General features: G+C 39.1%; 1 protein-coding gene across 1 annotated transcript in view; it reads left to right on the top strand.

The window, feature by feature from the left end:
• VWA8 (von Willebrand factor A domain containing 8) overlaps positions 1-13,898 on the top strand; it is a 1,436,595-nt gene that overhangs the window by 628,872 nt on the left and 793,825 nt on the right. Inside the window, exons 21-22 of the mRNA XM_053707969.1 lie at positions 1,220-1,291; positions 1,956-2,032. Of these exons, the coding sequence (XP_053563944.1) occupies positions 1,220-1,291; positions 1,956-2,032 (149 nt within the window). The remainder of the gene's footprint in view (positions 1-1,219; positions 1,292-1,955; positions 2,033-13,898) is intronic.

Here is a 13,898-nt window from a genome sequence, read left to right as displayed (position 1 = left end):
TTGTCATATCTTGTAGAAGAAAAGGAAATTTATGCTTACCTGATAAATTTATTTCTTCTACGATATGACAAGTCCACGGCCCTCCCTGTCATTTTTTAAGACAGGTATATATTATATTTTTGTTAAACTTTAGTCACCTTTGCACCTTTGGCTTTTCCTTTCTCTTCCTAACTTCGGTCGAATGACTGGAGGTGGAGGGAAGGGAGGAGCTATATATACAGCTCTGCTGTGATGCTCTTTGCCACTTCTTGTTAGCAGGAGGATAAATCCCACAAGTAAGGATGAAATCCGTGGACTCATCATATCGTAGAAGAAATGAATTTATCAGGTAAGCATAAATTTCCTTTTTTGCAAATACATTTATATAAGTTTTTAATGTTTTGTCTTATTGTTAATTACTTTTAATATTTATAAGGAATTGTTTTTAGTTCCCAAATTTAATATCAGCTATACAGTATTACCAGTTATATCTTTCTGGTTAAAAAGTAATTAAATGATTTTTGATAGAATACAAACTAATCCACGGTTTTCCCAAAACGTAGTGTTCGTACATTCTCTGAGGTGTAGGTGAAAAATCCTGACCACACCCCCAGAGCACCCAGATCAGCCAGCGACTGTAGACTTCTTTACCATAACAAAAGAGGCATGCTAGTATTTTACAATTGCAATCAGTTACATAAACACTTTTGGAATTGTGTTTCTTAAACATTGCTGTTGTAATTTATTGTTTGAACATGTTACTTGTGGTTCTCATTTGATGTATTAGACACCTCTTGCCTCTGTAGATGTTAATAGCAGGAGGGCCCAGTGATAAAACATTGAAAAGATAATTGGACTCAATGAATTTCAAACATGATCTCTGGGGGGGCTACGAATCTAGGCCATTTTGTCATCATCTCCATTGAAAAAACTGTGCATTGTAGGAAACTAAACTTTTTTACAGGTTTCTGGAAATGTCAAAGGTTGCTTTTCTACCCGTGTTTTTACTGTGTTTTTATCTGATATTGTTTAATTATTTTGAACAACAATTAATTAAATTACACATTTAATACAATGTTTCCAATACAAGGTATTAATAAATAAAGACCCAGATTAATTTTGGATATTAACAAAATACTTAAAATGTTTATTTTCACAAATAAATAATTGACCAGTAAGTAAAAGTAGTGGCAAAAATGGAACACGTTGCAAATACTGTGTTTTTTGTGTGTGTCAACAGCACTTAATGGTGATGGAAGATATGCTGAAGGATTTCTTACTTGGGGAACATCTCTTGCTAGTTGGAAATCAGGTGAGTGCAATTATGATAAATGTTATGAACACAAACATTCAGTTAGTTTCACATCTTTGGAAAAAAAACTTTACCAACAGAAGGAAAAGGACACGCCTTAGCTACCTAAACAAAAATGTTTGCTATTGATTATAATGGCAAAGAATAACTGTTCAGAAATGTGTCCTATCTTAAACTTTTTGTCTCATTGGTTCCCCATTTATGCCTTTGAGCTTGCAGGCTCACAGGTCAACCTGTCCTTTAGCTCATCTAGCTATCTCTATCTGTAGTCATGCACCTGTTATGGTTTTCATGGCTACCATGATGTTTGGAAGACTTGTGTGTTCTATGCATTCATACAGCAATGACTCATGTTCTGATTGATTGTGGCAATATATTCAGTAACTAAATGGTATACAACATTTTAAGAGTGTAGTGTGGGAAATATGTAAATTTATTTTAGGCTGTGTGTAAAGATCTTTTGTGCAGCAGCTAGTACAATAGATTAATATAGGTCAGCAGAGGAGATGAGATTCTGCAAGAGAGTTTGGAAATGAGGACTGGGAATGTAAGTTTAGATGCACTATAAAAGCATAGTGAATGTATAGTGAATGTATTAATAGGTGAGGGTAAGGAGTTTGGTTTCTGGATATAGATAAAATAATCTAATATTTTGTCTTAACAGGGCGTGGGTAAAAACAAGATAGTTGATCGTTTTCTACATCTCTTAAACAGACCAAGAGAGTATTTACAGCTGCACAGGTAAGTACTTCTGCATCAAAGGGACAGAAAATTCCAGCTATAAATTCTCCAGAGACATTTAAACTTTTGTACATAAAAAAGTCTTCCAAATGTTACTAGGTAGCATAGTTCTCTTTTAGCCAGTTCCCTGTGTGAATGCCTCCCCCACACAATATTTTTTAGTTGGATTTTATAACCAGTCTTAAGCCATACCAATCACCTTTCAGACAGAAACAGGAACAACTACCACAGCTCTGTAGTAAAGTAAAGGGATTGTCCTAAACAGAACAAGCATGGCCTGTTCATAAAGTAATCATGGAATTGCAAGCATGGCATAGCTGTCTGCTTCAGTTGATGTACTGGAAAAGATAGACATATCATCCCCTACAGAACAAGCATGTCTGCATCACTGCACTGGAGAAGCCAGTTTTATTGTCCCCTGCACAAGCATGCACACCTGTATTATCCTGTAGACAACCAAGCATACCCTGTGTATCAATGTTATTAATGGTGCTTGTGGAATTTGTTTGATTTTAAACACAAAATGCTTAGGGATTATACTGAATGTATTAAGGAAAGTTATGTGGTTACAGCAGAGAAGGCAGTGATAGAAACTTACAGGTAAGTAGTACTGGCTAGAAAGTAATGTGATATTGGCATTGGCTGGACCAAAACACTTAGCAGAAACCATAGGAGCACAGACTGGTTACTTGAACCACAGGAGCACAGGCTGAAGCATAGACTTGGCAGAAATGTTTTACGGCAAAGACTGGATACAGAAGACACCTAGCAGAGAGGCTGGGCAGTGGTAGGTTACATTTGAATCTGGACACAACAGGCTTATCAGAGGCTGGACAGAGGCTGGATACTGCAGACACTTGGCAGAGGCTGGATACTGCAGACACTTGGCAGAGGCTGGATACTGCAGACACTTGGCAGAGGCTGGATACTGCAGATACTTGACTGAGAATGGATGCTGCAGACACTTGTAGAGACAGAATACTGCAGATACTTGTCAGAAACTGGATACATCAGAGGTTGGCAACTGCACACTTAAAGTCTGTGAAACACAGCTCAGTTAGACAAAGGCCCAGGCTGGTTCTGAGGCTAGCCCATGCCTGCGTAAAACAGAGAACACACACCAGAATTGTAAATTGCGAGGTCAGACAGGCTGAGATCAGAATTCACACAGGAAGCAAAGTACTGAATCAGTAATCAGGAGGCAAAGTGCAAGTCCAAAGGCGAAGTGTCAAAATACGGTGGAATTAATTAATCTAGGCTTTGCAACAATAGAAAATTCAAAAGTCTGTGGAGCAGTTTGGGTCAAATTCCAGCAAAACAGTCATCCATTTCAAATATAAGCAGAGGTACAAATAGAGAAAGTGGCTCAATGTCAGGGCAGAGAATAAAATGTACAGCAGCCTTAAATAATCTTAAACTTATTAGGTAGTTAGCTGCCTTCAGCTGGCAGGCAAATAGAGCCAGTGAGCCATCCAGTGCAGGCAGCATGTCTCCTTGTTTTCAGGCTTAGCCAGAGCACTCCAGGGCTCAGAGGAAAGCTACAAGTTCAGGAAGAATCCCTGGTATGGCCATGACATTGAGAGGTTGTATTACTTGGTTGCTCATCTGTGGTTTGTCTCAGAGGATCCCATTATGGCATCTCAGAAATATGGGACATCCCCCCTATTAGTGTATGTAGCCAACTGAGACAGTCAATGATTGGTTATACTTTTTGCTTTAAAAACCTGAATGCCAGGTAGAAGAGAGGCATCAAAAGAAGCTGCAGACATTTTATAAGGTATTATTTGCAAAATGTCTGAAATCTAATACACAGGCAACACATTCAATGCATTGTAGAAATTATTAGTTTAAGATATTTTTTTTAACCCCTTAATGACCACAATGTACCCTGTATGTCACTGGTCGTTAATGGTTTTTTCAGGACATAATAGCACAAGTCTAGCAAGAACACACTATTAATGCCCTCCCTCCAGCAGGCTTTGTGGAATAGAGCAGTCTCAACGCTGGTGGCAAGACCGTGCTATAAAACAATCAAGTCGCAAAAAAAGGCCAGTGACATACAGGGTACGTCGCTGGTCCTTAAGGGGTTAATGAGTCAACAAGAGCTAAAAAAAAGTTACTATATGACTACACACACACACAAATACGCACCTATATTTATCTACTGAAAGCCAGAAATATTGTAAAAGCATGTGAAACTCAACTTTTTAGACAGAATTGACTCTCTGCTGAGTATTTTTAGTAGTTCACATTTCCTTAGTTACTAATGTCATAGATCAGAGATTACAATTTATATTTAGGTTTACCTAAATCTCATGGATTTAGAGCTGAAGCCATGTGGAGGGAACTGCAGAGGAAAACAAATGGAACTGACAATAGACTTTTTATACTGAGCAGATATAATCTGTACATTAACTTTTAAGATTTCAGAACTGTTTTGTCTTGTTTGTAACCAAAGAGGTCACAAATGCTATTAGAAATTGTAAATTGACATTTACACATAAACTTTAAGCCAGTTTAGAAATCTCTAACTATGGAAAATGTATTATATCTTTGTTTATCTTCTAGAGGTTTATTTTTTTTGTCTACCAATAACTTGAAGCTATTTATGGTACACATGGGGTAGCACGTTAACTCCACTTGGAGTAAGCTTTTTGCACGCGACGGGTAGAGCTCATATTACAAGTTGAAAGTAAAATGTTTTTTGCTTGTGCGCTAACCCAACGCGTGTAAAAAGCAGAATTTTGAAGATTGCATTGACATATTCCCCTAAAAAAGCCAATAGAGCGTGAAAAGTTGAAAAAAGTACCCTACTCGCGCACAAACCCAATCGCATTTTCACAAGTGCACTAATCCGACATGAAAATATTAATATTTCACATTCCAATGTTCTTCACATAGAAGAATATGTTCTATTTATTCATAAATAGATTATTTGTGTGTGTAAATAAGTACACACACACATATATATCCAGTATCCCACAAAAGTGAGTACACCCCTCACATTTTTGTAAACATTTTATTATTTCTTTTCATGTGACAACACTGAAGAAATGACCCTTTGCTACAATGTAAAGTAGTGAGTGTACAGCCTGTATAACAGTGTACATTTTCTGTCCCCTCAAAATAACTCAACACATAGCCTTTAATGTCTAAACCGTTAGCAACAAAATTGAGTACACCCCTAAGCGGAAATGTCCAAATTGGGCCCAAAGTGTTAATATTTCGTGTGGCCATCATTATTTTCCAGCACTGCCTTAACCTTCTTGGGCATGGAGTTCACCAGAGCTTCACAGGTTGCCACTGGAGTCCTCTTCCACTCCTCCATGATAACATCATGGAGCTGGTGGATGTTAGAGACCTTGCGCTATCCCACCTTCCGTTTGAGGATGCCCCACAGATGCTCAATGGGGTTTAGGACTGGAGACATGCTTGGCCAGTCCATCACCTTTACCCTCAGCTTCTTTAGCAAGGCAGTGGTCGTCTTGGAGGTGTGTTTGGAGTCATTATCATGCTGGAATACTGCCCTGTGGCCCAGTCTCCGAAGGGAGGGGATCATGCTCTGGTTCAGTATGTCACAGTACATGTTGGCATTCATGGTTCCCTCAATGATCTGTAGCTCCCCAGTGCCGGCAACACTCATGCAGACCCAGACCATGACACTCATACCAACATGCTTGACTGTAGGCAAGACACACTTGTCTTTGTACTCCTCACTTGGTTGCCGCCACACACGCTTGACACCATCTGAACCAAATAAGTTTATCTTGGTCTCATCAGACCACAGGACATGGTTCCAGTAATCCATGTCCTTAGTCTGCTTGTCTTCAGCAAACTGTTTGCGGGATTTCTTGTGCATCATCTTTAGAAGAGACTTCCTTCTGGGACGACAGTCATGCAGACCAATTTGATGCAGTGTGCTGTGTATGGTCTGAGCACTCACAGGCTGACCCCCCCACCCCTTCAACCTCTGCAGCAATGCTGGCAGCACTCATACTTCCATTTCCCAAAGACAACCTCTGGATATGACGCTGAGTACATGCACTCAACTTCTTTGGTCAACCATGGCAAGGCCTGTTCTGAGTGGAACCTCTCCTGTGAAACCACTGTATGGTCTTGCACACAGTGCTGCAGCTCAGTTTCAGGGTCTTTGTAATCTTCTTATAGCCTAGGCCATCTTTATGTATAGCAACAATTCTTTTTTTTATTCAGATCCTCAGAGAGTTCTTTGCCATGAGGTGCCATGTTGAACTTCCAGTGACCAGTATGAGAGAGTGTGAGAGCGATAACACCAAATTTAACACACCTGCTCCCCATTCACACCTGAGACCTTGTAACTCTAATGAGTCACATGACACCGGGGAGAGAAAATGGCTAATTGGGCCCAATTTGGAAATTTCCACTAAGGGGTGTACTCACTTTAGTTGCCAACGGTTTAGACATTAATGGCTGTGTGTTGAGTTATTTTGAGGGTACAGCACATTTACACTGTTATACAGGCTGTACACTCACTACTTTACATTGTAGCAAAGTGTCATTTCTTCAGTGTTGTCACATGAAAAGATGTAATAAAATATTTACAAAAATGTGAGGAGTTTACTCACTTTTGTGGGATACTGTATGTATATATATATATATATATATATATATATATACATATACATATACATATATATTTCTTTCATGTAATTGGCAAGAGTCCATGAGCTAGTGACATATGGGATTTACAATCCTACCAGGAGGGGCAACGTTTCCCAAACCTCAAAATGCCTATAAATTACACCCCTCTCCACACCCACAATTCAGTTTTACAAACTTTGCCTCCTATGGAGGTGGTGAAGTAAGTTTGTGCTAAGATTTCTACGTTGATATGCGCTTCTCAGCATTGTTGAAGCCCGATTCCTCTCGGAGTACAGCGAATGTCAGAGGGACGTGAAGGGAGTATCACTTATTTGAATATGATGATTTCCCTAACGGGGGTCTATTTCATAGGTTTTCTGTTATCGGTGGTAGAGATTCATCTCCTACCTCCCTTCTCAGATCGACGATATACTCTCAATTTACCATTACCTTTACTAATAACAGTTTTAGTACTGGTTTGGCTATCTGCTATATGTGGATGGGTGTCTTTTGGTAAGTATGTTTTTTATTGCTTAAGACACCTCAGCTATGTTTTGGCACTTTATGCATTTATATAAAGTTCTAAATATATGTTTTGTACTTATATTTGCCATGAGTCAGGTTCATGTATTTCCTTCAGCAGACTGTCAGTTTCATATTTGGGGAATTTAAACATTTTAAGAAATTTATTTCTTACCTGGGGTTTAGTCTTTTTTTCAATTGACTACTTCTTGCTATTGCGGGTATTAGGCCCGCGGGTGCGTCAAATGCTAAACTTTATTGTGTCATTCTTGGCGCGAAAATATTTTTGGTGCGAAAAAATACGTTTATGACACAACTTCGTCATTTCCGGCGTCATACGTGTAACCGAGACCTTTCAAACGGCGGCGTCATTAGTGACGCAAGTGTGTCATTTCCGGTTATTTTTGGCGCAAAAAAAAGTTTACGTTACATTGTGCGTCATACTTGGCGCCAAATTTTTTGCATTATTTCAATACCCCATTGATGTTTGCCTCTTGCTTTTATCTCTATCAGAGGCCTATGCTTTTGCATTTTTTCCCATTCCTGAAACTGTCATATAAGAAAATAGATAATTTTGCTTTATATGTTGTTTTTTTCTCTTACATTGAGCAAGATGTCCCAATCTGATCCTGTCTCAGAAGTTTCTGCTGGAACATTGCTGCCTGACATCGGGTCTACCAAAGCTAAGTGCATTTGTTGTAAAAGTGTAGAAATTATTCCACCAAATGTCATTTGTAATAGTTGTTATGATACACTTTTACATGCAGATAGTGTTTCCATCAGTAATAGTACATTGCCAGTTGCAGTTCCTTCAACTTCTAATGTGCATGATATACCTGTAAATTTTAAAGAATTTGTTTCTGATTCTATTCTAAAGGCTTTGTCTGCATTTCCACCTTCTAATAAACGTAAAAGGTCTTTTAAAACTTCTCATTTAGCTGATGAAATTTCAAATGACCAGCAACATAATAATTTATCCTCTTCTGATGAGGATCTATCTGATTCAGAAGATCCTTCCTCAGACATTGACACTGACAAATCTACTTATTTATTTAAAATAGAGTATATGCATTCTCTATTAAAAGAAGTGTTAATTACTTTGGATATTGAGGTAACCAGTCCTCTTGACGTTCAGTCTAATAAACGTTTAAATGCTGTTTTTAAACCTCCTGTGGGGTTTTTCCTATTCCTGAGGCTATTTCTGATATGATTTCTAGGGAATTTAATAAGCCAGGTACTTCTTTTTTTCCTTCTTCAAGGTTTAAAAAATTGTATCCTTTACCAGCAAAATCTATAGAGTTTTGGGAAAAAATCCCCAAAGTTGACGGGGCTATTTCTACTCTTGCTAAACGTACCACTATTCCTATGGAAGATAGTACTTCCTTTAAGGATCCTTTAGATAGGAAGCTTGAATCTTATCTAAGGAAGGCCTATTTATATTCAGGTCATCTTCTCAGACCTGCTATTTCTTTGGCTGATGTTGCGGCTGCCTCAACTTTTTGGTTGGAGAATTTAGCGCAACGAGAATTGGATCCTGACATATCTAGCATTACTCGCTAACTGCAACATGCTAATCTTTTTATTTGTGATGCCATTTTTGATATTATCAAAATTGATGTTAGATCCATGTCTTTAGCTGTATTAGCTAGAAGAGCTTTGTGGCTTAAATCTTGGAATGCTGATATGACATCTAAATCTAGATTACTATCTCTTTCTTTCCAAGGTAATAATTTATTTGGTTCTCAGTTGGATTCTATTATTTCAACTATCACTGGAGGAAAAGGAGTTTTTCTGCCTCAGGATAAAAAACCTAAGGGTAAATCTAAGGCTTCTAACCGTTTTCGTTCCTTTCGTCAGAATAAGGAACAAAAACTCAATCCTCCTCCCAAGGAATCTGCTTCCAATTGGAAGCCTTCCTCAAATTGGAATAAATCCAAGCCATTTAGGAAACCAAAGTCTGCCCCTAAGTCTGCATGAAGGTGCGGCCCTCATTCCAGCTCAGCTGGTAGGGGGCAGATTAAGGTTTTTCAAGGATTTTTGGTTAAAATCTGTCCAAAATAATTGGATTCAGAGCATTGTCTCTCAAGGGTATCGAATAGGATTCAAAGTAAGACCTCCTATGAGAAGATTTTTTCTCTCATGCATCCCTGTAAATCCAGTTAAAGCTCAAGCTTTTCTGAAGTGTGTTTCAGACCTGGAGTCTTCAGGGGTAATCATGCCAGTTCCTCCTCAGGAACAAGGTTTGGGGTTTTATTCAAACCTATTCATTGTACCAAAGAAAGAAAATTTATTCAGACCAGTTCTGGATCTGAAAATTTTGAATCGTTATGTAAGAGTACCAACTTTCAAGATGGTGACTATAAGGACTATTCTGCCTTTTGTTCAGCGAGGACATTATATGTCCACAATAGACTTGCAGGATGCATACCTTCAGATTCCGATTCATCTAGAACACTATCAGTTTCTGAAATTCTCTTTTTTAGACAAGCATTACCAATTTGTTGCTCTTCCATTTGGCCTAGCAACAGCTCCAAGGATCTTTTCAAAGGTTCTGGGTGCCCTATTATCTGTAATCAGAGAACAGGGTATTGCAGTGTTTCCTTATTTGGATGATATCTTGGTACTAGCTCAGTCTTTACATACTGCAGAATCTCACACAAATCAACTAGTGTTGTTTCTTCGGAAACATGGTTGGAGGATCAATTTCCCAAAAAGACAAGACAAGGGTCACCTTTTTAGGCTTCCAGATAGATTCAGTGTCCATGACTCTGTCTCTAACAGACAAGAGACATTTAAAATTGGTCGCAGCATGCCGGCACCTTCAGTCTCAGTCATTCCCTTCAGTGGCTATGTGCATGGAAGTTTTAGGTCTCATGACTGCAGCATCGGACGCTATCCCCTTTGCTCGTTTTCACATGAGACCTCTACAGCTTTGCATGCTGAATCAATGGTGCAGGGATTATACAAAGATATCACAATTAATAATCTTGAATCCCAATGTACAACACTCTCTGACATGGTGGATATATCACCATCGTTTGGTTCAAGGGGCTTCTTTTGTTCGGCCAACCTGGACTGTAATCTCAACAGATGCGAGTCTTTCAGGTTTGGGAGCTGTTTGGGGATCTCTGACAGCACAAGGGGTTTGGAAATCTCAAGAGGCGAGATTACCAATAAATATTTTAGAACTCCATGCAATTCTCAGGGCTCTTCAGTTTTGGCCTCTGCTAAAGAGAGAACCATTCATTTGTTTTCAGACAGACAATATCACAACTGTGGCTTATGTCAATCATCAGGGTGAGACTCACAGTCCCAAGCTATGAAAGAAGTATCTAAGATACTTGCTTGGGCGGAATCCAGCTCCTGTCTAATCTCTGCAGTGTATATCCCAGGTGTAGACAATTGGGAGGCGGATTATCTCAGCCGCCAGACTTTACATCCAGGGGAGTGGTCTCTCCATCCAGATGCGTTTTCTCAGATTGTTCAGATGTGGGGTCTTCCAGAGATAGATCTCATGGCCTCTCATCTAAACAAGAAACTTCCCAGATACCTGTCCAGGTCCAGGGATGTTCAGGCGGAAGCAGTGGATGCACTGACACTTCCTTGGTGTTATCATCCTGCTTACATCTTCCTGCCTCTAGTTCTCCTTCCAAGAGTGATCTCCAAAATCATCATGGAACAGTCTTTTGTGTTGCTGGTGGCTCCAGCATGGCCACACAGTTTTTGGTATGCGGATCTGTTTCGGATGTCCAGTTGCCCGCCTTGGCCACTTCCGTTACGGCCAGACCTACTATCCAAAGGTCCGTTTTTCCATCAGGATCTCAAATCATTAAATTTGAAGGTATGGAAATTGAACGCTTAGTTCTAAGTCATAGAGGTTTCTCTGACTAAGTGATTAATACTATGTTACAAGCTCATAAATCTGTCTCTAGAAAGATTAATTATAGAGTTTGGAAGACTTACATTTCATGGTGTTCTTCTCATAAATTCTCCTGACATTCTTTTAGAATTCCTAGAATTTTACAGTTTCTTCAGAATGGTTTGGATAAGGGCTTGTCTGCAAGTTCCTTGAAAGGTCAAATCTCCGCTCTTTCTGTTTTGTTTCACAGAAAGATTGCTATACTTCCTGATATTCACTGTTTTGTACAGGCTTTAGTTTGTATTAAGCCTGTCATTAAATCAATTTCTCCTCCTTGGAGTCTTAATTTAGTTCTGAAGGCTTTACAGGCTCCTCCATTTAAGCATATGCATTATTTGAACATTAAACTACTTTCTTGGAAAGTGTTGTTCCTTTTGGCTATCTCTTCTGCTAGAAGAGTTTCTGAGCTATCTGCTCTTTCTTGTGAGTCTCCTTTTCTGATTTTTCATCAGGATAATTCAGTTTTGCAGACTTCTTTTCAATTTTTACCTAAGGTTGTGAATTCTAACAACATTAGTAGAGAAATTGTTGTCCCTTCCATGTGTCCTAATCCTAAGAATTCTTTGGAAATATCCTTACATTCTTTGGATGTGGTAAGAGCTTTGAAATATTATGTGGAAGCTACTAAAGATTTCAGGAAGACTTCCAGTCTATTTGTTTTATTTTCTGGTCCTAGGAAAGGTCAGAAGGCTTCTGCTATTTCCTTGGCTTCTTGGTTGAAACTTTTGATTCATCAAGCTTATTTGGGGCCCGATCCGATATGCAGCGTCACCCGCAAAAGCCGGCGACGACAAAATTTGTGCGGGTTTGGTATCCTATATACGGCGTAACCTAGAAGTTACGCTTATATATTTCTGCCTTCGCCCGTAGTTTTTTGGGCCATAGGCAGGTATACCAAACCTGCGCAGTTTGGTATCCAATATACAGCGTATGGACTTACGTGACGAAAATGGAGAAATCTTACTCCATTTTCACCTCGCCACAAAATGCAGCCGTAGTAAGCCTTACGCTGTCTATTGGAGCCCCGTAACTCTCTAAACTACCTGCTAAATAAAACCTAACACCTAACGCATGCGCAATGTCTATCTACCTGTCAACCGTGATCCCCCGCCGCAATCCCTAATAAAGTGTTTAACCCCTAAGCCGCCGCTCCCGGACCCCGCCGCCACCTACATTAAAAGTATAACCCCCTAATGTGATCCCCCTACTCCGTCGCCAGCTACATTACATACCCCCTAAAGTGAGCCCCGACCCCGCCACCATCTACCTTACCTACCCCCTAAAGTGAGCTCCTTCCCCCGCCGCCAGCTATATTAAATAATTAACCCCTAATCTAATCTCCCTATACTGCCGCCACCTATATTAAATTAATTAAACCCTAATCTAATCCCCTATACCGCCGCCACCTATATTAAATTAATTAACCCCTAAAATACTAAACTATCATTACCACTAAACCTAAGTCTATCCCTACAAATAGCCCTGAAAAGGGCTTTTTGCGTGGCATTACCCCAAAGTAAACAGCTCTATTGCCAGCCCTTAAAAGGGCTTTTTGCGGGGCATGCCCCAAAGAAATCAGCTCTTTTACCAGCCCTTAAAAGGGCTTTTGGCGGGGCATTGTCATAAAGTAAACAGCTCTTTTGCCTATAATCTAAATCCCCCTACACCGCCGTCACCTATAATAAATGTATTACCCCCTAATCTAATCCCCCTACACCGCCGCCACCTATATTAAATAGATTACCCCCTAATCTAATACCCCTACACCGCCGCCAGCTATATTAACCCTAATTATATTAGGGTTAATATAGTTAATATCGTTATTATATTATATATATATATATTAAGTATAATAACCCTATCTAACTCTAACATCCCTAACTAAATTCTTATTAAAATAAATCTTCCTATTTAAATCTAAATACTTACCTATAAAATAAACCCTAAGATAGCTACAATGTAATTAATAATTACATTGTAGCTATTTTAGGGTTTATATTTATTTTACAGGTAACTTGGTATTTATTTTAACTAGGTACAATATCTATTAAATAGTTAATAACTTTTTAATAGCTACCTAGTTAAAATAATTACCAATTTACCTGTAAAATAAATCCTAACCTAAGTTACAAATACACAGACACTATCAATAAATTAAATAAACTACAAATATCTAAACTAAAATACAATTAAATAAACTAAACTAAATTACAAAAACAAACACTAAATTACAAAAAATAAAAAAAAGATTACAAGATTTTTAAGCTAATTACACCTATTCTAAGCCCCCTAATAAAATAATAAAGCCCCCCAAAATAAAAAAAATTTCCCTACCCTATTCTAAATTAAAAAAGTTAACAGCTCTTTTGCCTTACCAGCCCTTAAAAGGGCCTTTTGCGGGGCATGCCCCAAAGAAAACAGCTCTTTTGCCTGTAAAAAAGAACACAATACCACCCCCCAACATTACAACCCACCACCCACATATCCCTATTCTAAACCCACCCAAACCCCCCTTAAAAAAACCTAACACTACCCCCCTGAAGATCTCCCTACCTTGTATTCACCCAGCCGGGCAGAACTCTTCATCCGATCCGGGCGATGTCTTCAATCAAGCGGCAGAGAAGTCTTCTTCCATCCGGGCAATGTCTTCAAGCAAATGGCAAAGAAGTCTTCTTCCATCCGGGCAAGTGTCTTCAAGCAAGCGGCAAAGAAGTCTTCTTCCATCCGGTGATGTCTTCAAGCAAGCGGCAGAGAAGTCTTCTTCCTCTGGCGATGTCTTCAAGCAAAGCAGCATCTTCAATCTTC

Source organism: Bombina bombina, chromosome 3, assembly GCF_027579735.1.
Source record: "Bombina bombina isolate aBomBom1 chromosome 3, aBomBom1.pri, whole genome shotgun sequence".
Classification (NCBI taxonomy): domain Eukaryota; kingdom Metazoa; phylum Chordata; class Amphibia; order Anura; family Bombinatoridae; genus Bombina; species Bombina bombina.
The sequence above is the reverse complement of the archived record's forward strand: the minus strand, read 5'-3'. Positions and strand labels throughout refer to the sequence as shown.